This window comes from Culex pipiens, chromosome 2 (assembly GCF_016801865.2).
Source record: "Culex pipiens pallens isolate TS chromosome 2, TS_CPP_V2, whole genome shotgun sequence".
Classification (NCBI taxonomy): domain Eukaryota; kingdom Metazoa; phylum Arthropoda; class Insecta; order Diptera; family Culicidae; genus Culex; species Culex pipiens.
Window position 1 is genome coordinate 113162199 of NC_068938.1, and position 23523 is coordinate 113185721.

The 23523-nt window shown below is 41.6% G+C and overlaps 2 protein-coding genes and 1 pseudogene across 2 annotated transcripts; 2 read left to right on the plus strand and 1 right to left on the minus strand.

Moving 5' to 3' along the window:
• Positions 1–1754: 1754 nt before the first annotated feature.
• LOC120414713 (elongation factor 1-alpha-like) lies at positions 1755–2264 on the plus strand (annotated as a pseudogene).
• Positions 2265–12144: 9880 nt separating this feature from the next.
• LOC120414714 (uncharacterized) lies at positions 12145–17484 on the minus strand. Its single transcript, XM_039576020.1, has one exon. The coding sequence runs from the start codon at positions 17482–17484 to the stop codon at positions 12145–12147; it is 5340 nt and encodes a 1779-aa protein (XP_039431954.1).
• A 1236-nt stretch (positions 17485–18720) lies between these two features.
• Positions 18721–19806, plus strand: LOC120414715 (store-operated calcium entry regulator STIMATE-like). The gene is made up of 5 exons (XM_039576021.1): positions 18721–18739; positions 19005–19149; positions 19217–19338; positions 19412–19599; positions 19660–19806. The coding sequence occupies exons 1-5, from the start codon at positions 18721–18723 to the stop codon at positions 19804–19806; spliced, it is 621 nt and encodes a 206-aa protein (XP_039431955.1).
• The last annotated feature ends 3717 nt before the right edge of the window (positions 19807–23523 follow it).

Below are 23523 nucleotides of genomic sequence, written 5' to 3' on the forward strand. Positions count from 1 at the left end.
CCTCGATAGTTGGCACAAACAACTCTTTGCCCTTTTTTGTAGACTGGTGTGATGAGCCCGTGTAGCCAGTCGGCCGGATGCGTAGAATGATTTGGTGCAGAATCTCGGTCATCCGCGTACTCCCGTGCGTGCAACGATCGGCCGGAAGCCCAGCCTTATCTACTTCTTCCAATGTGGGCGGGTCCACAGCTTTTTCATCGTCCTTAGCGTGCAACAGCTGCTGAAAGTGCTCCTTCTACCAAGCCACCACCGCAGTCTTGTCTGTCAACAGGTTACCTGCCGTGTACACCCCTTGTACACCCAACACGTGATCGATTTGGGAGCACGATTCGCCATTCGGGTGGCGCCAAGTGTGCTGCCGAACGTTCCGGGATTTACTAACCTAATTAAACCTAGAGATTCTTTTCGAAGTGCCATGGTAAACTTCACAGCAACTTCACAGAAAGTTTAACTCCATGTTGCAGATTTGACAGCTTGATAGATGCATATATATAGCCGATTCAAAGAAAAATGTCCGCACTTTGCTTAGAAATCAAGGGTTGGCTTGAGACATTTTTCTCTCTAATATTATGGCAATAAAAAAACTGCCCAGTTCCCCGATTTGCTTCAATCGTCGTATTTTGTCCAAAATGGCAAGACATCCCTAAGGGCATCTCCACCGCAGAGATCTAATTGCGTGGCAAACCTATCGGTTGGATCCCCAGTTTTAGCTTTGCTCCGTAGCTAATACAGGTTTCCGCACCGCTGGGAGCTAATTTGGCTACTGAATCAAGCCCACCGCGGGGATCTAATTTATTCATTTTCCAATTTTAGCCGTTTTGTTGATCAAAATCAATGAAACTATGTTCTAGTATGATGGAACATGCTTCCAATTGCATTATTGTCTGCCTGTGTGGATCAATCGGACCGCGCACTGGACTCACAATCCAGAGGTTGCCGGTTCGAATCCCGGGGCGGACGCAAAAAATTCTAAGTGTAAATATAGGTATTCGGTGCCCTCTCCCCGTGCCCATACCTTCACACTTAGGAGACCCGGGAGGCGGAGTCTTGTCGCAAAAAGAACGATACACGCCTGTGGATCCGTTGACGAAACCGCAAGGTTTAAGAGGGCCACATTATAAGGTGTTACGTCGATTCCGTTTTTTGTCCTAATTGTTTGCTTACATCAATAAAATATCATTTTCAAATTTTTAAAAGAGTTCATCCGATTTGCTCCTGACATGTTTGCACCCCAACTTTCGCACCGCGGGTAGCAAAGCTAAAGCTAAATTAGCCTTCGAGTCAAGGGGTAAGACAGTGAGAAACTGAGTGACTCATTTTCTCAAAATTACTCAATGTGGCTCAAAGTTACTCAATATCCCTCTTGAACGATTTTGCAACAGGTTACGGAATTTGTGAATATACATATTTTGACAGGCGAGCGTATTTACAAAAAGTTTGAAATAATTTCACGACAAGACACTGTTAAACTTCCCAAAATTGGCCAATGTATTTGCTGCGGAATGGTCTGTTCCGGATTTCAATCCGGATGCTGCCGCAAGGAATCTTTCCCGCGGCACGTAGCAATTCTCGATGTTGTGGCATAGCTGGCATCCCCTGCACGCCTGTGGAAGCTGCTGACCTTGTGCCAGAGTACTTAAGCAGCGCTCAGCCCGCCGGATTTACCGCACTTTTCCGGCCCATTATATCCCAAATGTCTCCAGCAACAGACAGACCCGAGAGGATTCCCTGCTCGCCCTGCTCAACACAACAAGATGGAACCGTCCACCAAGATGTACTAGTTTATGGGATGGCTCATCGAGCGCAAGAGGAAGTGCCTGTTTGAGACAATGGATTGCATCTTGACCTGACCTGACCACTGATGTGATGTCCGTCAAATGCTCCAAGAAGCCCTGCCGGAGGCTGTACCCCAAGACAACGTCAAGAACGTGCCCGTAAAGGAACTACGTCGTGGATATGTCCCGATGACTCAAAGAATCACCGCTCAGGTCATCGTGCTGAAACACCCCGGTCAAATCTCCAACGGATACCCCGTGCTGGATTGCCACACCGCTCACATTGCTAGGGAGTTCAGCGAGATCAAGGAGAACATCTTTCGTCGTTCCGACAAGTCCTCCGAGGATCATCTAAAGTCCATCAAGTCAGGTGATGACGTTCTCGTCTTCCTGGTCTCATCCAAGCCTCCAGCAGTCGATTTCCGGTTATGTCCTGCCGGTACTTGCGAGAAATCAGCTATTGTCAAAAGAGTCAAACAAAACCAATAAATAAAAGTTTTTATTTCTGCTTTTTGTTTAGTTTTTTTTTTAATGCGGTCGGTTTAGATGCCTTTGGTCCGTTCTATGCGCCGAAAAAAAGGCTTGGGTGAACAGTTTTGAAAGGCGCCGATGTCCACCGAGTCCTCCTCGTTCTGGTACCTTCGTTCGAGGATTTTCATAATTTGGACGATCGTTACGGCTATACGGATTTCGAAGAGCTTTTTTTTGTCACGCAGCGGAACGTAATCTCTACCATGTCCACCAGCACCCCACACACCTTCAGATCATCCTCCTCCGGATGACAATCCGGAGACGTCATGAAGCTGCTCGGTGCAAAACACCCAAAACACAATATTACGTTCCGATTCCGGATTTTTCTAAGGATCTGGTCCTGCAAGAGGTAGATTCCATGATATATTTAAAGACAATACAGCCTTGGGTAGAATCGACGCCGTAAATAGCTGCAAGAAATAAAACCGGAACGGGATCATTTTTTCCGCTCCACGTGTTTCTATTTGGGCTTAGTTTTGTGTCTGTCAAAATCAGTCGTCTCTCTCTGGAGCCAAATGTCAGTGTCAAAGTTCGTTACGTCGTTTGGAAGGATTGAAAAACTTTGAGTGGCTCAATGTTACTCAAAATTATTCAAACTTTCTCAATATTACTCTCTATCCTACCCCTTGCTCTGTGATCAATACGTCAAATGCTGTATGAAGTAGGCGAAAACCTGTTTCACCCCAAATCCAACAAATTGTAAAAAAATATTTTAATTCATTCTAATGGCCATTTTTCCAATCAAATTTACCACTCCAATACTTCTAACTAACGTGAAATTTTCCGAGGATTCCGAATATGACAAAATTGAGACCAAAAAGTGCCGTTATGGAGGCCTACAGGGCAAAAACTAACGTTGTAAAATGATTGTTGTAGAAAATTAAAAAAACTATGAGAAAAACTGCGATTGGCCAAAAAGTTAATACCGTAGGCTTATAGTCCATGAAATTACCTATCTTTTGACCTATGGGAGTATCCAGGTTTTTAAGCGAAGATGGCGTTTGAATGGTGAACGTCCGAAATGTCAAAATCATGCAGTGGTACCAATATTCCGAAAAAAGTGTGCCATGGCATGACAGCCACATTTGTTTTCTAATGTTGGTGCTACTGCGCGATTTTAAGATTTCGGATGTTCGCCATTCGAACGCCATCTTCGCTTAAAAACCTGGATGGGTGTTGGAGGCTGTTGCAAAAAGATATTAAGGTTTTAAAAAAATCAATTTTTAACAGTAATTTGCAAAAGATATGAGAAAAAGTCAAGCCGATCCTGGCTTGGCTATGGCTCATTTTGAAGTGCTTCAAAACACCTTTCAAATCTAATTTCAAATGCATCTACGAGAGTTGGAATTGATGAAGTTTTACGGAAATGCGAGCAATTATAAGATTTTTTAGGTTTTTTGGACCTCAAACTTCGAAGCCCGTTTTACCCCACTTCCCTTTGTCGTAGAGGGCTCATATTTGGCATGAGTTCATCTCATGTATAGACAAACAAACGCTGAAAGTTTCATCCAAATCGGAGCACCTCGATACGACCTGTTACCAGACATGCATCGGCACTATGAGCTTTTTTTAACGGAACTCAGCTTGTTATAGATGGCATTTTCGTTTAAAGCAATGTTATGCTTGTTGCTAGGTAAAAATCTCTTGATTTTGGCTTGAATAATGTGTAGAAAACATTGGTTCATTGGAAAACCCGATTTTAGCTATATGTTCATGTAAATGTTCTCTTAAGCTCTCAAGAAGAACTTCTTAAAAGCTCTTTGAGTGCAATTAAGAGTTCTTAACCTATATCTCGGTTGGGTTTCAAAATAATCTCTCAGGGTCTTCGGGAGCCTAAAAGACAAGCGTAATTAGCGTATTTTGATCACTGGCACAACATGCTGGGTATCTTCTACGTGAAATGCCAAACAAGTTCTTCTAAAAGAGGAGTTAGAGCAGATGCATGTCTGCCTGTTACACATTGGTGAAAAACTCGCTCTTAATAATATTGTATTCAATATAATAATATTAAAAATTTAAAATAAATGTACAGACATAGTTTTTTTGTTTTTTTCGAAATGAGTAAAAAACAGAAGTTGTCTTTATAGCTGTCGGCCACTATTTCTAGTACCAACCAGCAACCTCTGGATTGTGAGTCCAGTGCGCTGTCCAATTGATCCACACGGATCGAAATGAAGTAAACCAGAGTGAAAATAAACTTGACATTTATCATACAAATATCTATTATGACTGAAAAACTCAATAGTAAAAAATCTGAAATTTGGAAATTCTAAATAAATAGTATGCAGAATTGAATAATAATTTTAATGTTAAAGTATTTATTTTATTCAGAATTTAAGAATTTAAGAAAAACCCGAAATTCTAACATTCAAAAACACTATTTTTATCAAAAATTGAATTCAAAATCAGGAATTTGAAAATTTAAGAATTTAAGAATTTGTGAATTTAAGAGTTTGTGAATGTAACAATTATTGAATTTAAGAATTAAAGAATTTAATAATTTGAGAATTTGAGAATTTAAGAATTTAAGAATTTAAGAATTTAAGAATTTAAGAATTTAAGAATTTAAGATTTTAAGAATTTAAGATTTTAAGAATTTAAGAATTTAAGAATTTAATTTTTGAACTTGATCACTTTTTTTCATTTAATGCATTTTTTCTGACAAGACAACATCACGCAGAAAAATAAGGCATATTTGAATCAACAAAACGTTTTGTTGATTTAAAAATCAGGATTTTTGTTGACTCAACGCTAAACGTCAAAGCAGCTTTTTCAAAACAACAAAAGAATTTTGTTGAATTGAGAAAATCAAGGTTTGTTTCAACGCAAAATCGGCGTTGATTATATTCAACAAAAATTTTGTTGATTCAAACCTCGTACAGGCTGATTCTACAAAACATTTTTCTGCGTGATTTTTTCGATGGTCCCCTTGGAACAAGCTGTCAAGTAGGAGCTTTTCTGTCAAGAAGGACCACGAGGATAATTTTTCAAAATTGATTTAAAAATCCATTTTAAATTCTTTGTGGTCTTACTCAGAAAAATAAGCTTTATCACTGTAAACAATAACATCAGCAATCTAAGCTTCATTTTAGGACCCAATTGTGCTCGGATTGCTTGTTTTCAAATCCGTATTGGCTTATTTAAAATGTTTTGCTTGAATTTTGCTTTTTACTCAATACAAATGACTTGTCTCTTGCATGTCCGGCAGTAGATCGACAATGCGTTGACCAAAATTAGTCAAACACAGCCCCAATCTAACCTAAACAATAAAACTGCATCACCCCAGATTACCAAAAGTCATTTTTCATGCGTAAACTTGCAGGAGGGAAAATATCTCCAAACTCGAATAATTGAATCGAGAAATCAATCATCACTCCTAATGTAAACATTTACTGACGTGAGCAGGATAAACTCTTTGTTTACAAACTCACATTGGCCCAATTACATTGTTTTGCTTGAAAAAACCATCCGTCACACGATTTGCTCCCGGTAGATCCCGGAGCTAACCTGAGTTTTGTTTAGATTCGGATGAACACGGATGAACTCGAACCTAAATTAGCTCTCGCACAAGTACCGCGGTGGGCTTGACGCTGGTGCCAAATTAGGTTTGCAACGCAATTAGGTCCCTGCGGTGGAGATGCCCTAAGCGTTTGATACGTTTGACAGCTTTGGCTACCAACTCGACATCTAGCCAGTTCACCTGTCACTTTTCCAATCGTGTCGTCGTCAGTTTGTTCGAGTTGTGGAATTTCGTCGTTTCGTCGCGCTGCAGCTGGAGGAGGAAGAATAATCATCGCTACGCGGAAGCCACCCCCGAAAAAGGGAATCTGTGCCAGTAATTAGCGCGGTGATCCGAAGATTTTGCGCGATTCGATTCAAGTTTCGCGGTCCGGAATGAAGTGCCACTGCAGCTAGTGCGTTTCCCCCTTCCCGAAAGAATCCGCTTTTTTGCAAGTGTGGCCGACGAAAAACAATGACTGGCTGGAACCTGCTGCTTGCTGTCGAAGTAGAATGGTTCCACCACAACCAGAAACAACAACGAGAAATCAGCCTTCAGCAGCAACGAAGTAGTGAAAAAGCATCGACAACCCAAATTGACCACCAGTTACGACAAGTGTGACGTCCTCCCAGCCCCAGCTCTCTTTGTGTCTGTTTTCGTTTCTCCTCCCCCGCCCGAGGTGGCCTCGAGACGGCCGCGGAGACAGGTCATCGTCGCAACGAAAGTCCGAAAGAATCGTCTGGAAGGAGGGAGGTGTGTGATTCAGAACTAACTTTGTAGTCCGGAGGTTTTCCAACCCGGGAGCCAAATTGTCCTCCTGGCGTGGTGGCCACACAGACAGCAAACAAGGGAGAGAAAGAAACGCAAAATTATCTAACTAAATACACACGCCAGAAGCAGCAGCAGCAACAGCACCATCGAATACATAATAAGCAATTTTCGTCGTAAGAAACAGCAGCAGCAGCAACAGAAATACAAACACGACGATGAACAGCTCGACGCTGGGGATGGGAGAGGGCAGCGGTGGCGACACCGAGTGGTCCACCCTGCACTGCAGCAAGGATGCACTCACCGACTTTTTCGGATGGTTCTTGCAGGGAATACTGGCCACGTTGGCCTTTACCTGTCTGATTGGTGAGTTGCTACTGCTCGGCGGAGGAGGTTTAGAAGCTAAGCACGTTATTGGTCGATTAATGTTGAAGCTTGTTGAGATAAGATTACAGAAACTAAGTCTGAGAGAGCGGTTTGCGTTTTTTTTGTAAATGTGACTGAGCAATAATATTTTCCAGTTAGCCATGCACCGTTCTAAGGTGCGATGATAATTATATTAACGCTCAATACTTTTCCAGTGCGCCTGTACTGAAAAAGGTGCTGATTTTTTTTCCACATACTGGACGTTACCACTGCTTGTGATGTGATTTTCACATCGTTATTCATCCTGTAAAGTTGGTTTAAATAAACGCAAAAATCCCTTTTTTGGATTTCCATCTGTAATGAAGGCAACGTAGACGTCTACAGAATATGGAGGATTGAAAACCTTCACAGTTGGAGTGGAAGGAAAAGGTGCTAATTTTGAAGATTCCGCTGGTTAGAGCTTTCCAATATTAATTACAAAAACTCTAAATGAATTCTACCATATTTACAATCCATTAAACGCAAACCACGCCAATCTTACTGTATACGCGGTAGGGTGTTCCCTTGGTTGCTCGCTGTTATTTGTGGGGATTGTCTGCATCTCATCTGATGATTCGGCTGACGGGGCACGCTTATTCATTTCTCGTTGCTCCACACGACGACGTGATGGGAGCAAGGGCGTCTATGCGAAGTGTCCCTGTTACAATTTTCCGCTGCGTGGAGATGGGAAAGACAAATCATTTTATTTATGCACCGGCAGTAGGGTGACAAGAAAAATTGAAAATTTAGGATGGCCCCCTGGCGCCATCCTAGATAACCCAAAACAATCCAACATGTCGCAGAATGGCCATCGTGGTTCACTGAATCTATCTGAAGGTATACCGATGGTTAATATAGCCACAGAGAGTCCATTGTGGCTCACTGAAGCTACCTGAAGCTATATCGATGGTGAATACATCGGTTGAACAGATAGTTATTCAATTCGTAACTTCCAGAAGTTCTTAGTGGTCCGTAATATCCCAAGATAATGCAGAGTATCTGCGTTAAAAAATCCTTGCAAAAAGAGATCGCGAATTCAATGCAGAGCATTTTAGAGTGATGATCAATTATCATCAAAAATGATCAACGGTTTCGCCGTAAGGCTGGTTCGGACAACCTTTCGGTGCGCTTCCCTAACACAGACGTTAACTTCTAGTACCTAAATCGAATGATTTACCACCAAAAATATGCTATCTTAACGCGGATGTTAACTTACCCAACCTAATGTTTTTGACAAAAATGAACATAGATATCTTTGACATTTTGATGAAATGTTTTCTTGTTGATTCAAAATCTTTAATTACGTAATCTAGGAAATCCTTCATAATATCTTGTCCGCTTTTAATACAACAACCCAACTATTTGGTATTTTTTTGTGAATAAATGTGGCAAAGTTTTGAATGCGTGTTTCGGAGATTTTTGTATGTCTGCATTTGTGTATGATTCTAAAATTCAAAAATTTAAAAATTAAAAAAATCGAAAATTCAAAAATTCAAAAAGTAAAAAATTCGAAAATTTTAAAATTCAAAAATGCAAAAATACAAAAATGCGTTTAAATAGTTTATTTTTTTCAAATGTTCAAAATATTAAAAATTCGAAAATTCAAAAAGCAAAAAATTAAAAATTTGGAAATTCAAAAATTTGAAAATTCAAAATTCAAAAATTCCAAAATTGCAAAATTTAAAAATTCAAAAATTCAACAATTCAAAATTTTAAAAATTCAAAAATACACAAATACAAAAATTCAACAATACAGAGATTTTTGTATGTCTGCTCTTGTGTATGATTCAGAAATTCAAAAATTAAATATTCAAAAAATTTAAAATTCAAAAATTTTAAAATACAAAAATTTAAATAGCTTAATTTTTTTTCAAATATTTCAAAATTTAAAAACTCAAAAAATTTAAAAATTTAAAATTCAAAAATACAACAATTTAAAAAAAAAACAAAAAGGGCCGGATCTCAGATATTTTAATGAAAACGTTAATTTTCCAATTTTTTCTAAATAATTTTAATTTTTTTTATTTTTAAATTTTATTTTTTTTATTTCTTTAAACCAGTTATTGTTTTTAAATTTTTAAAATGTTTTATTTTTTTTATTTTTTTTTTCCTTTTTTGATTTTTTTTAAATTGTTGTATTTTTGAATTGTTGAATTTTAAAATTTTTGAATATTTGAAAAAAATTAAGCTATTTAAATTTTTGTATTTTAAAGTTTTTGAATTTTAAATTTTTTGAATATTTAATTTTTTGAATTTTCAAATTTTCAAATTTTTGAATTTTTGTATTCTTGAATTTTTGAATTTCTGAATCATACACAAGAGCAGACATACAAAAATCTCTGTATTGTTGAATTTTTGTATTGGTGTATTTTTGAAATTTTGAATTGTTGAATTTTTGAATTTTTAAATTTTGGATTTTTTTAATTTTTAAAATTCTGAATTTTTGAATTTTCAAATTTTTGAATTTCCAAATTTTAAATTTGTTACTTTTTGAATTTTCGAATTTTTAATTTTTTGAACATTTGAAAAAAATAAACTATTTAAACGCATTTTTGTATTTTTGCATTTTTGAATTTTAAAATTTTCGGATTTTTAACTTTTTGAATTTTCGATTTTTTTAATCTTTAAATTTTTGAATTTTAGAATCATACACAAGTGCAGACATACAAAAATCTCCGAAACACGCATTCAAAACTTTGCCACATTTATTCACAAAAAAATACCAAATAGTTGGGTTGTTGTATTAAAAGCGGACAAGATATTATGAAGGATTTCCTAGATTACGTAATTAAAGATTTTGAATCAACAAGAAAACATTTCATCAAAATGTCAAAGATTTTTATATTTATTTTTTTTTAAATTTTAAAATTTTAAAATTCAAAAATTCAAAAATACAACAATTAAAAAAAAACAAAAAAGGCCGGATCTCAGATATTTTAATGAAAACGTTATTTTTTTTTATTTTTTCCAATTTTTTTCTAAATAATTTTCAATTTTTTTAAATTTTTAAATTTTATTTTTTTTATTTCTTTAAACAAGTTATTGTTTTTAAATTTTAAAATGTTTTAATTTTTTATGTTTTTTTTATTTTTTCCTTTTTTTTGATTTTTTTTAATGTTTTTAATTTTTTTTAAATGTTTTAAATTTATTTTTTAATACTTTTTTCAATTTTATTTTTTTTATTTTGTTTTGTTTGTTTGTTTTTTTTTCAAATTTTGTCATTTTTTTATGATTTTTTTAACGTTTTTAATTCAAATTCAAATTTTGATTTTTATTTTTATTTTTTTTTTGAATTTTTTTTTAATTTTTTTTAAATTTTTTTAATTTTTTTATTTTTTTTTTTTATTTTTTTTAATTTTTTTAGGCCGTTGCAAATGTTTTTCAATGTTTATGTCCCTCGGCTCTGACCAAAGTCGAGGGGGAGGCAAAAAAAAAAATAAAATAAAATTACAAGCCTAGGATTCAACATTTGGATGAAAAAAGTGTTTTAAAATGCTTTTTACAGGCGTACAGTTGCTTTCCAATCATTAGTTTTGAAAATATCGAGTTATTGACGAAATGTTTTTTTCCCCAAAAAAATTTTTTTGGTGGGACTATACATTGGTATTTTATGAAAATTTAAAATGTTTTCAAAGGAGTTAAACATGCTAAATATGATTATAAACGCGGGAAAATGTATTTTAACTGGTTTTCAGTTGGTTAAACTTTAATTTTCATAAAAATTTTGAAGTTTTTGGAAAAAAAAATTACCCCTGATTTTTCAGGCCAACTTTGAAGGGCGACATGAATTTCGAAAAATATTTGAAACGGCCTTAATTTTTTTTAATTTTTTTAATTTTTTTTTTTAAAACTTTTGCAATTTTTTTTTAAATTTTCTTTTAATTTTTATTTTTGTTTTAATTTCAAGTTTTTATTGTTTTTTTTATTTTGTCATTTTTTATTTTTTTTATACATAAAAAACAATTTAATTTTTTTTTTCGTGCATCATTCCATTTGCCGCAGTAGCAAACCAGCAGAATAGCGGGTAGCAAAGTGAAATCTCGAAGAACTGAGAGCAAATTTGCTACCGCGACAGGTACCACGGTGGGGTTGACGTCGGGTGTAAATTTGATTTGCTTCGATGTTTGCTACCCGTGCTGGAGATGCACTAAGAGCATACAATGGCACTGACCTTGTTGCGTGCTCTTCTCATCCACATCCAGGTAAGAAACATTCTGAAAGGAGCGCAATTAACTACATCCGTAGTTTTGTTTGCAAGTGTCCTATTTTCTTACCTCCACGTTGGATGGTTTTAGTCATCATGATGACAAGTTGTAACCTAGTTGGTGGCCTGTGGAAACGGCTCGTAATTCTTTGACCACCGCAGGTCAGAGTCGAGACGGCTAAAAGAAAGGGGCGCGACAACGTGGGAAAGGGAAGTAATTAGTGATTGTAGACGGTATTGTTTTGATTCGCAGCATGTTGAGTCAACTGTTGTGGATGTACTTGAACATTGCAGAACTGGGTTTCTCTTCTTTCCATTTCAGATACCACCTATCTTCTATTCTTCTGATTTTCTAACACGGCTTCTGTTTACTCTATTTAACCAATTGATGCTGCTGTAACAAACTGTCTGTTTTCCCTTAATTTGGCAGCGATGTCAATTTTGTTTATCATCATTTCTTATATATTTGAAATATTTTTTATCTGCCTTATAAATTGCCCTTGAGCTTGTTTGTTACCTCTATTTATTAACTTTTGTTTATTTCTTTATCTACTTAATAAATTACTATTTTTCTTTCATTCTTGATTCTTTGAATAGTTACTGTCTCCATTTTCTTCAAACAAGTGAGGTTCGAGTCCTTACTCAATTTATGTGTTGCGGTGAAAAAGCGGACTGTAAACTTCCCGAACTTGGACCGAGATTTCCGGATTCGGAAGAGGAACTCAAATAAAAACCACGCGCGCGAATTAACTAGAAACTAACTTTATTCTAACGGTACTTTTTCTCTTTTTTCTTCTGCGTCCGTTCGTCGCGGCGTCTCGGTTTCGAATGATGATGGCGGCAGCGTGCTCCTGCACACGACGGTGAAAAGGTGGGAATACCCACTGCGATTGCGACGGCGTCGTTCTGCGGGGGGTCGTTCGGGAACTCCGGAACATCCTCCCCGCCTTGAGGCCACTGCCTCAATTCCTCGGGAGTAGGCACAGCTTGTGAATCGGGCGTTGGTACACAGTTGAACCGCGCCGTAGGGTCACCGTGCGTACCGCTCCTGTTGCGTCCGGATGGACCTCCTTCACTCGTGCTAGCTCCCACTGGGTCGGTGGAGCGTTGTCGTTCTTCACGAGGACCAGCTGGTCCACCTCGATGTTGGGTTGGGGTGTGCGCCACTTGTTGCGCGGTTGCAGGCTCGTCAAATACTCATCTCTCCATCTGTTCCAGATATTAGCAGCGCGTCTCTGGAGCGCTTGCCAGTGATCCAGTCGTCCGACAGGCAGGTGTTGCACGTTGGGCTCGGGAACAAGGTTCATCGGCTGCCCAACCAGAAAGTGCCCCGGAGTCAAGGCCTCAACACTGTCCGGGTTGCTGGAGAGAGCGCAGAGTGGCCGCGAGTTAAGGCAAGCCTCGACTTGGCACAGAATTGTTGACAGGTCTTCGAACGTGATGGCTTCGTCTCCGAGTTCGGCCACCAGGTGCTTCTTGGTGCTTTTGACCGCGGCCTCCCAAATACCGCCCATGTGCGGTGCCGAGGGAGGGTTGAAGGTCCATTTGATGCCCAGGTTGGACAAGAATCGCGCTGCTTCCTTGCCGTTGGACTGGATCTGCTCGACGAACTCCTGCAGGACTCGATCAGCGCCAACGAAATTGGTACCGTTATCCGACCAGATTTCGACGGGGTATCCGCGCCGGGATACGAATCGCTTAAGGACACTGATGAAGGTGTTCGTGGACAAATCGCTCGCTACCTCCAGATGTACTGCCTTGGTTGAGAGGCACACAAACACCGCGATGTACCCCTTGGTTACCTTGACTCCACGAACGCAGGCGGCCTTGAGTTTGACAGGTCCGGCGTAGTCAACGCCGACGTGTGAAAATGGTCGTGTCGCCAGCACCCTTGCCGGCGGTAGATTGCCCATCAGCTGATTGGCAGTTTTTCCCTTGAGACGGACGCACCGCGTGCATCCGTGGACCACCTTGCGTACCACCGTCTGGCATCCGACGATCCAGTATTGTTGATAGATGGTAGCAGTCAGCAGCGCCGGTCCGGCGTGGAGATTACGCAGGTGTAACTCACGCACCAGCATTTCGGTTGCCACATGGTTCTGCGGCAGGATCATGGGGTGCTTCACGTCGTACGGCAAGTCCGAGTTCTGCAGTCGACCCCCCAAGCGCATGGTGCCTTGTTCGTCGAGGAAGGGGTGGAGCGGGGAAAGGATGTGTTTGGTTGGCAGCGACTTACCCTTCCGCAACAGCTCCAACTCGGGTGCGTACGCCGTGTGTTGAACGGCTCGAACGAGCTGCGCTCTCGCAGCGCTCAGCTCGGCTGGGGCCAGCTCCCCAGTCTGACGATTGGCCTTGGTAGTCCGGCAGTTGCTTGCGAGACGATTGACACAGGCCAGTGTCCGGATGATCAGGGTGAAACTGGACCGCTTCGCCAGCAGCCCCAGCTCCTCATCGTAGTTTTCTCGGATTGGGATCGCCACTAGGTGCAGCGATTTAACTACTCTGGTTTCCAACAGGTCTTCGTCGTCAACAACTGGAACAGGGCGCAGCTTCCAGAGTGCTTGATCCACCTGCATCCACGGAGCAGATCCGAGCCACAGTGGGTTGCCGAGAAGCTCGGCCGGTGTGAGCCCGCGCGTTGCGAGATCAGCAAGGTTTTCCTTGCCCAGGACGTGGTTCCAGCAGCTGCGTGGCAGGTAATCCAGGATGGCAGCTGTGCGATTCGCCACGTAGGTCTTCCACTTCCGGGGGTGAGTGGACAGCCAGTTGAGCACGATGGTCGAATCCGTCCAGGCCCAGTGCTCGATTGCGAGGTGCGACAAAGCTTCCGTTATGCGCTCCATCAGCAGTGCAAGCAGCCACGCACCGCAAAGTTCCAGTCTTGGCAGCGACACTTGCTTGATTGGTGCGACTCGAGATTTGGCTGCAATTAGAACCACCGAGATGTTGCCGTTGGCGTTCACCGACCTGGCGTAAACGACGGCTGCGTACGCCTGCTCGGAAGCGTCCGAAAATCCGTGCAATTGGATTCGACCACGAAAGGGGGAGAGGTATCGTGGGATCCGCATGTTCTCGAGTAGGTGCAGAGTACTCCGCACTTCCTGCCACTCCGCCTTCACCGCCGGCGGCAGTGAGTCGTCCCAGTTGACGTCGAACAACCAGAGTTGCTGGTACAGGATCTTGATCTTCACCAGCACAGGTGCCAACCAGCCAAACGGGTCGAACAGTTTAGATGAATCCGATATCATCTGGCGTTTGGTGAAGGTGAACGAAGTGTCGGGGAGGTTGACCTTGAATCCGTACACGTCCTCCGTTGGGAACCACTGGATGCCAAGGGCCTTCACTGCTTCTCCTTGCTCGGAGAACTTCATCAGGACTGGAGCGGACTCGTCGGTGCGCTGCTCTTGGAGGAGTTCTTGGTTGTTCGAGGTCCACTTGCGGAGTTCAAACCCCGCCGACGAGAGGATCTCGACCACTTGCTGCTTCAGACACGTCGCTTCGTTCGTGTCGTCGGCTCCGGACAGGAAATCATCTACGTAGAAATCCCGTTTGATTCGTTCTACAGCCTGTGGGTAGACGTCGTCGTAAGCCTTGGCCGCCGCCCGCATTGACTCGATTGCCAGGTACGGTGCGGTCTTCGTTCCGTACGTCACTGTGCAGAGACGGTAGTGCTTGATCGGTTGATCTGGTTCCTCCCGGAAGACGATGCGTTGGTAGTCTCGGTCGTCCGGGTGCACGAGTACCTGGCGGTACATCTTCGCAACGTCTGCACAGAACACCACCTTGTGTGAGCGGAACCGCAAAGCCACCGAGAACAGGTCCGCGTTGTTGTTCGGTCCGGCACGCAATCGGTCGTTCAGCGAAACTCCCGTTGAAGTGGCGCAGGACGCGTCGAAGACAACGCGCAACTTGGTCGTGCTGCTGTCCGCCTTGATCACCGCGTGGTGCGGTAGATAATAGCACTTGCTGCTATCCTTCTCGACTTGATCGGCTGGTACCTCCTCCATGTGGCCGAGCTCCAAATACTCGCGCAGGAACGCTGTGTAGTCCTGCTTGAACTCCGGGTGTTGCTGGAATCGACGTTCCATCGACTTCAGGCGTTTTGTGGCCGCGGCAAGCGAGTCGCCGAGCGCTGGCTTCGAATCGTCAAAAGGCAATCTGACAATGAAGCGTCCATTTCCGTCGCGTTGCAGGGTCGAACTGAAGTGTTCAGTGACCTGCTGTTCAGAAGGAGTAAGCGGTGGTGGCTTGAAGTTCTCCTCCTGCTCCCAGAATTGCCGCAAGGTGCGGTTCAGGTCCATCTCTGCGTGCAGATTGACGATGGTGTGGTTGCTGTGTACGACGGCTTGGTCGTCGTATCGTCCCGCCACGATCCACCCTAGGACCGTGCGTTGGGCCACCGTTTGGCCGCTTTCGTCTTTGACCTGCCCTCCCTCCAAGAGCGCAAGAAAGACATCTGATCCAAGAATGATGTCGATCGGACCCGGTCGGTTGTAGTCCGGGTCGGCCAGCTCCGGAATGTTCTGCAACAGTTTCATGTTGGCCACGTCGAAGCGCTGCGACGGAATGGTCGAAGTCAGCTTTCCAAGAATGTAGGCGTCCGTGGCGATAACCACGACCTCGTCGAACCGGGAAGCAATTTGCAGCGTGACCACGCCGCGGGTTGTTCCGACTTCCTGCTGTCCAAGGCCGCTCACCGCCAGTTTCCCGTTCCTTCTCGGCAGCTCCAGCTTCCGGACACACTCCTCCGTCACAAGAGATGCTTGCGATCCGGAATCGATCAGCACTCTCGCGCGGACGTATCCGCCACTCACTTTTCGCACTTTCACTACTGCTGTCGGCAACAGGGGTAGAACCTGCCGCTTCTTCTCCGGTAGCTCCGCCATCAGCGAAGCGATCACTTCTTCTTTCTTCTCAGGAACCACTTTCACTGAAGCACTGCTTCCACTTTCCTCACTTGCTCGTTCAGAATTGGCCGCACTTGTGCACAGCAGCGTGTGATGTCGTTGTTTACACTCAGGGGTGTGACACGACGACTTCGAGGTGCACGATTTGGCGCAGTGCGCAGGTCGCAAACAGTTAAAGCACAAGCGAGCCTTCTGCACTAGTTCACGCCGTTCTTGCACGCTCAGCCTCCTGAACTCTTCGCACTGATACATGTTATGCTCTTTCGAACATTTCGCGCACTTCTGATTGGTTGCAGTTGTGTGCAACGCTTTCAGCTTCTTGTCACTGATCACTTGTTTCGTCGCTTCCTTCTTTCCGTCGAGCACCACTTTCTTCGAGAATGCTGAACAGGTTTCCAGCACCTCACATCGCTTCTTCAGGAAAGACAGCAACTCGTCGAACTTCGGGTTCTCCTTTTCGATGACCTTCTGCGACCAGCCAGCTCGAGTATCCTTGTCCAGCTTCTCGAGCACCAGGTGAATCAACCACGGATCGCGGGTCTGGAATTCCTCCCCGAGGGTATCCAGCTGCTGCACGATCTCGTCCGAGCTCGTCACAAGCTTGTTCAACGATTCAGGGGTGGCACTTGCGATTGAGGGTTGATCCATGAATTCACGTACCAGCGAGAAGACAGTGAATCGTTTCTTGTCATAGTAATCGGTCAAAGCCTCCCACGCCAGCTTGTAGTTTGCCTCCGAGATAGAGAACCTTGCAACTTGACGCTTGGGCTCGACGTCCAGATACGAGTAGAGATACTGCATCTTTAGAGTGTCCGTCAGGTCATCGCGGTTGTGAATGGTTGACACGTAAAGGTCCTTGAACGTCGTCCACTTCTTGCGATCTCCGGTGAATTTGGGCACACTGATGGCTGGTAGTTGAACGTTCAGTTGGGGTAACCCACTCTGCACCTGACCGCCGTTTGGTGAACAATTCGATGCCTGTCCTGCTCGTTGCGCCGATTGATTCAGCAGCAGCTGTCGCTGCGTTTCCATGAGCAGGTGCATCGCTTGCTTCCAGTCGGACGTTTCGGCCACGGTCCGCTGACTGGCCGTTGACTCGCCGTCGGAATCCACATCCAGGAATTCCTCGTAGGCGTCCTTCGCCTTGTAGTATTTGTGGAAGAACTCTTCCCGGACGTTGTACACAGAGGCAATGGCCGCTGCGTCCTCTTGCAGCTCCTCGATTCCAGTTTGCGTCTCGCGAAAACTCTCGGCAAGCTTGTTGAGCTGGGTCAGGCGGTCCTTAACCTCACTTTGGGACGGTTTCCGCGTTTTGAGGCTCTCCGCGACTGACAGCTCCCCACTCACTTGCGCCATAAAGGCGTTTCTACGGCTTTTCAGTGCTTGCATGTCCATCACTATTCGGCACTGAAGGACCAAATGTTGCGGTGAAAAAGCGGACTGTAAACTTCCCGAACTTGGACCGAGATTTCCGGATTCGGAAGAGGAACTCAAATAAAAACCACGCGCGCGAATTAACTAGAAACTAACTTTATTCTAACGGTACTTTTTCTCTTTTTTCTTCTGCGTCCGTTCGTCGCGGCGTCTCGGTTTCGAATGATGATGGCGGCAGCGTGCTCCTGCACACGACGGTGAAAAGGTGGGAATACCCACTGCGATTGCGACGGCGTCGTTCTGCGGGGGGTCGTTCGGGAACTCCGGAACATTATGGAATGATCAAAGAATTGACACAAATATTACTATTGTACTTTTGCTTATTTTTTATAAAATGCAGCAGGTAAACATGATCCAATAGGGTATAATATCAAAATCGGTTTTCCAGCACAGCATTTTTTTTAGTTCCTTTTGTGGTCCTAAATAACTCCCCAAAGTTTGGGAACGATTGGTTTAGTCCTCACTTTGCGCAAAGCGATTCAATTTTCCATATAAATTTGTATGGAAAAAATATTTTTTTGAATTTTAATATTTTAAAAATCCAAGTTTCACGCAGAACTAAAACCGGATTCATATTCGGATGCTCTGGAAGGTGATCTACAATTTTCCCGAAGAAAGTATGGTGCTAACTTGCTCCTGATAGAAGATACAGCGTCCTCAAAACTCGTCTAAAACGTGATTTTCGAGCAAAAAACACGTTTTAGACGAGTTTTGAACACGCTGTATCTTTTTATAGGAGCAAGTTAGCACCATACTCTCTTGGGGAAAGTTGTAGAGCATTTTTCAGAGTATTGAAATATGAATCCGGTTTAAGTACAGCGTGATGCGTGAAATTTATAAATATCAAAATTAAAAAAAAATGGTTTTCCCCATACAAATTCCCATAGAAAATTGAATCGCTTTGTGCAAAGTGAGGACTAAACCAATCGTTCCCAAACTTTGGGGAGTTGTTTAGGACCCCAAAAGGAACTAAAAAGTTGCTGTGCTCATTAGATTTAGACAATTTAATTTTTTTCCATGTAACCATATTACACCCTAATGATCCAACACTATAGGAAAGATTTCAGGAGAAAACAATACACAGTTGAATAACAGTTTTTTAATTCAAACTAAAAATAAAACACTTTTCGCTTAACTAAAAGTTGATAGGCACACTTTAAATGGTTAGGCGCTTATACTTACATCGAACCCTACGCAATGTACCACCTCCGGCCGAGTTAAAGTGCGTAACCGGAAAAGAAGGTGTGAATGTCCTGGCACGAACACTCAAAGCGTGTTCTAGCGTGTTGCTCGTACTGACTCAGAGCAAGGGTGAGATGTAGGTGTAAGGGCAGTGCGTGTTCGTCGGGAACTGAAAATTGCGAATTGCGAATATTTCAAACAATACCAATTCATTAATTTAAAGATTTATTAATGGGGTTGCGTCGTTCTTACTGAGTCTAGCTTTTTGTTAAACAAACATTCTCCTTCCTTCCTTCCAGGCAAGCGCTTCTGCGAGCCCCTGTACAACCGGCGAAGCTGGGAGACGTGGTGGTACGACACCTCCAAGCAGGGGATCGGTGCCCTCGTGATTCACATGACCAACGTGTACCTGGCGCCGCTGTTCCAGGGCGATCCGTGTACCTGGTACGGCCGACTGAATTATAGCTTGAAATGGGATTTTAATTGCGTTTATCTTTTTTTTTTTTCGTAGGTATATTATCAACTTTCTACTGGATTCCACCATAGGCTTATTCATAATCTACATTGGAATTAAAACCTGTCAGTATTTAGCGCGCAAGAAAAAGTGGGACGCAATCAACTTTGGCGAGTACGGTGAGTGATTCTCGCGACGAGTGCTAACACGGTTCACACCTCTTTAACAAGTTCTTGATTGTTTGATTCTTAGGAGCACCAAAGTCGTGGCTCTACCAGACTTGGATCTACGTCGGGTTGATGGCGATCGTCAAGCTGATCACGACACTGTTCATCCAGCTCGACATCTGGGACAACGTGAAAAACTTTGTCCTGTCCCCGTTTAAGGACCCGCGGATCGAGCTGGCCGTGGTGATGCTGGTGATTCCGTTCTTCGTCAACGTATGAAATTTTCATGGTTTGGAAATTGTGATTTTGAAACAACTTTCGATTTCGTTGCAGATTCTGATCTTTTGGGTCACCGACAACTTCCTGATGCGGCACACGCGCAAGAAACGCAATACCGGTTCCGCCCACAGTCACGGCAGGGAGCATAGTCTGTTGCAAAAAGTAAGGGGTCATTTCCAACAAAAGACTAACGAATTATGAGAGAGAGAACTAAAGAATGTTGTTAATCTCAGCTGTGCCTCTCTAAAGTTTTTTTTTGCCACTTGTATTATTTGACGAACACACAACCGCGATTGTTATTTGTTGTATTCTTAGCGCTTAATGATTGTCTTTGCTTCTTAAAGCCCAGTTTTGTTGAGTTAGCTTAAGTTTCTCCCCTGTGAACAAATCGAGAAAAAAAAACAGACTAGTATTGTAGACAACACTCCATCAACCACACACAAAACAAACAACCACACATTTCATCTCTCTGCCTTGACCACATAAAACTGAACTTGCGATTCCACCCTTTTTCAGGTAAAATACAAAATGATTCAAAAAACCAAACCTAATGACTCAGAATCTGATACTCTTTTATCAGGCGATGAAGATATTTTAAATTTTAAACCGACAAACAGCAGCGCCACCTCGTCGTCGCTGCTGCACGTGTCCTCCACCGGTGGTGCTGGCCACTCGTCAGCAGCGGCGACCATCCTGGACCACGGCGACATGGCCATCATCCTCACCTCATCGACGTCACCCTCGCCGAGCAGTAGCAAACACAACATCCAGCAGCGAACCAGTGTGATCAACATTTAACGAAGGGTTTTTTGGCGCGCTTTTTGTCTAGAGAAACCACACCTGACCAGGTCAAACCGTGATGAACTGAGGAAACAAACGCGAATCACACATTATCATTGTTGAAGGAGAAGAAGAAAAAAAGTGAAAATGCAAGGCAATAGATTAGCTATGATTTTGTTTTTTCTTGTTGAAAACTGATAGTAAACTTTGTGATATTTGTGTGTCTATAACTACAATAAAAAAACAACTATATATTTACAAAACATTCGGTTGCTACGCGTAGAGGGAAAGAGCCAAAATCAGCTGCTGCAGCGTAGCGTTGCAATTGAACTTAAACCCAGTTTTTACACGACGACAACAACGATGAGACAGACACACGAAGTAACCAAGAGAGATTGTGAAGCGAAACCGAACCAAGCCCACTTACAAAACTTTATGCGTCGTCGCGGCGGCGAGACGAAACCCAACCAGGAAGGAAGAAAATACAACTATTTTATAATAAAAGGCTAAATTAGGCTAAGTCAAAGCTATGAGTAATATCAACAAGTTGAAGAAGAAAAAAAAAATCGGCGAAAAGGAAGTGCATTGGTTTTTATTTTTTATATATACACAAACACACACTACACGAGTAAGCTTAGGAATTTATTACCAGCGAGGACGAAGGCGAGTTTTGTAATATACAACTACGGATGAAAATAAAGGAATTCCAATATGAACTGAGAATTCTGGGGTTTTTGATTGCTAGAATTGTTGAGAACAGATTTCCTATTTCTGCGACCCCATTTTAATCAAACTTGAATGATTTATTACCTTAAAAATTACTAAATGCATTTTTTCCTTAATTTTTTCAATATTTTTCATAACTTCAGAGTGGTTTACTGCCGTTCTACGCATAATTGTCCCATGTCAGTTTTGGTCGATTTTGACTTTATGACATTTTTAAGTTTAGTTTGATGTGTACTTTAAGAAAAACACATAAAATCTGGTACTTTGTTCGGAAACTCATTAAAAACAACACCAAGTCTGTTTGTCCCATCGTTATACTTCTACGCATAATTGTCCCACCAAGTATTTTCTTACACGGAATCATTAGTTTTACTAAACATTATGTCTTGTTTACCTTTTGTAAAGCAAGAGAATCACAAATAAAGGTGATAAACTGCTAACTGGGGTGATTAGGGACACATAGGGCGAATAGGAACCCACGGGACAATTGGGTACTAAAGCCCTATGTCAATTTTTATGTACAACGGTAAAAAACACGATTAAAAACCATTTCTGATCACTTTTTTCATTTTAATGCAAAAATTTTTTTTGACTAGACAACATTTTTTCGATGGATCAACTATGGTCCCCTTGGAACGAGCTGTCAAGTAGGAACTTTTCTGTCAAGAAGGACCGCGAGGTTAATTTTTCAAAATTGATTTAAAAATCCATTTTAAACTCTTTGTGGTCGTACAAAGGTTCATTGTACTCAGAAAAATAAGCTTTATCGCTGTAAACAATAATATCAGCAATCTAAGCTTCATTTTAGGACCCAATTATGCGTAGAAACACAGAAATCGGTCGAAAAATTTCAATCGCGTTTTTCTCAGTTGCATCTTTTTGAACATGGGACAATTATGCGTAGAACGGCAGTTTAGGGGTCATACTTAAAAAAAATCAAATCAAATCAAATTATTCGCTCTACAGCATTGCCTTGGCATTCTCGATTGCGAGATTCCTATTTGAAACTAAGTGTTCGAAAGCTTGATTTTTGAGGCAATTGCAAACAACTTTTTTACACCATAGCTTCCATCCACCCCGGGATTCGAACTGACGACCTTTGGATTGCGAGTCCAAATGCCTACCGGCGACTCCACCGAGGCAGGACCCAGGGAGACGACTCCTACACCTGGATTGAGCTTTCGACCGAACCTTTTTAGGTTAGACCGGGACCAACATTTACTTCCCCGTCCGACGGAAGGCGTGATCAGACAAATCTCGTCTCGTAAAATGCCACCGGGACCTTCTGGGATCGAACCCAGGCCGACTGGGTGATAGGCAACCACGGTTTCCGAACAAAGTAGTGGATTTTATGTGTTTTTCTTAAAGTAGACATCAAGTTGAACCTAAAAATGTCAAAAAGTCAGAATTGACTAAAAATGAAATGGGACAATTATGCGTAGAACGGCAGTTTAGGGGTCATACTTAAGCTAAACAATCAAAAATAAGACAACAACAAAAAATGTGTGATTCGATTATCCGAAGTGAACTAAAAAAAAATTAATTTAATTTAATTCCAACATTTCAAAAGATAAAAATTCAAAAATAAAACAAAACAAAATTTAAAAATTCAAAAAATCTAAATTTAAAAAAAAACTTGAATTCTCAAATTTCAAAACAGATTTTATATCTGTTTTATTTTGTTGAAGACTAAAAAAATCATGTTTTGTTTTTTCAATTGCATGATTTTTCTATTTTTTTTAAATTAAAAAAAAACAATAAATGAATAAATTATCATGAAATAAAAACAAAAAACCGGAATTCAAAAGTAGACAAAATTACAAATACATCTTCAAAAAATTAAAAGAAATAGAAAACGTTACTTAATCCACCCTTAGGTGGTTGGCGCCTTCCTCACATTTAAAGAGTGCTATCCAAAATGCAAAAAGTGCGTAAATAACACTTAAAAACTTATAACTTTTGATTTTATCTAACGATAGGTCGCATGAGAGATCCGCATTTTCATCAAAATATCTGAGATCCGGCCTCGAAAAAGTGCGTAAATAACACTTAAGTGTTCATAACTTTTGATAGGGTTATCAGTTCTTCAATGTTTTGGAAGCGTTAGAAAGGTCTTTTGAATACCTATCCAACGATAAATCGCATGAGAGATCCGGACAACGTTTTCATCAACATATCTGAGATCCGGCATCCAAAAAGCGTATAACTAACACTTAAGTGCTTATAACTTTTGATAGATTTGTCAGATCTTCAATGTCTTGGACGCGTTGAAAAGGTCTTTTAAATACCTTTCTGAAAATGTATAGCATGACGGGTTTTCTTACAAAAATAACCCTTTTTACAATCTTCCGGACTTGTGTAAAAATCGTTTTTTAGCATAACTTTTGAAATACTTAACTAAACTGCATAATT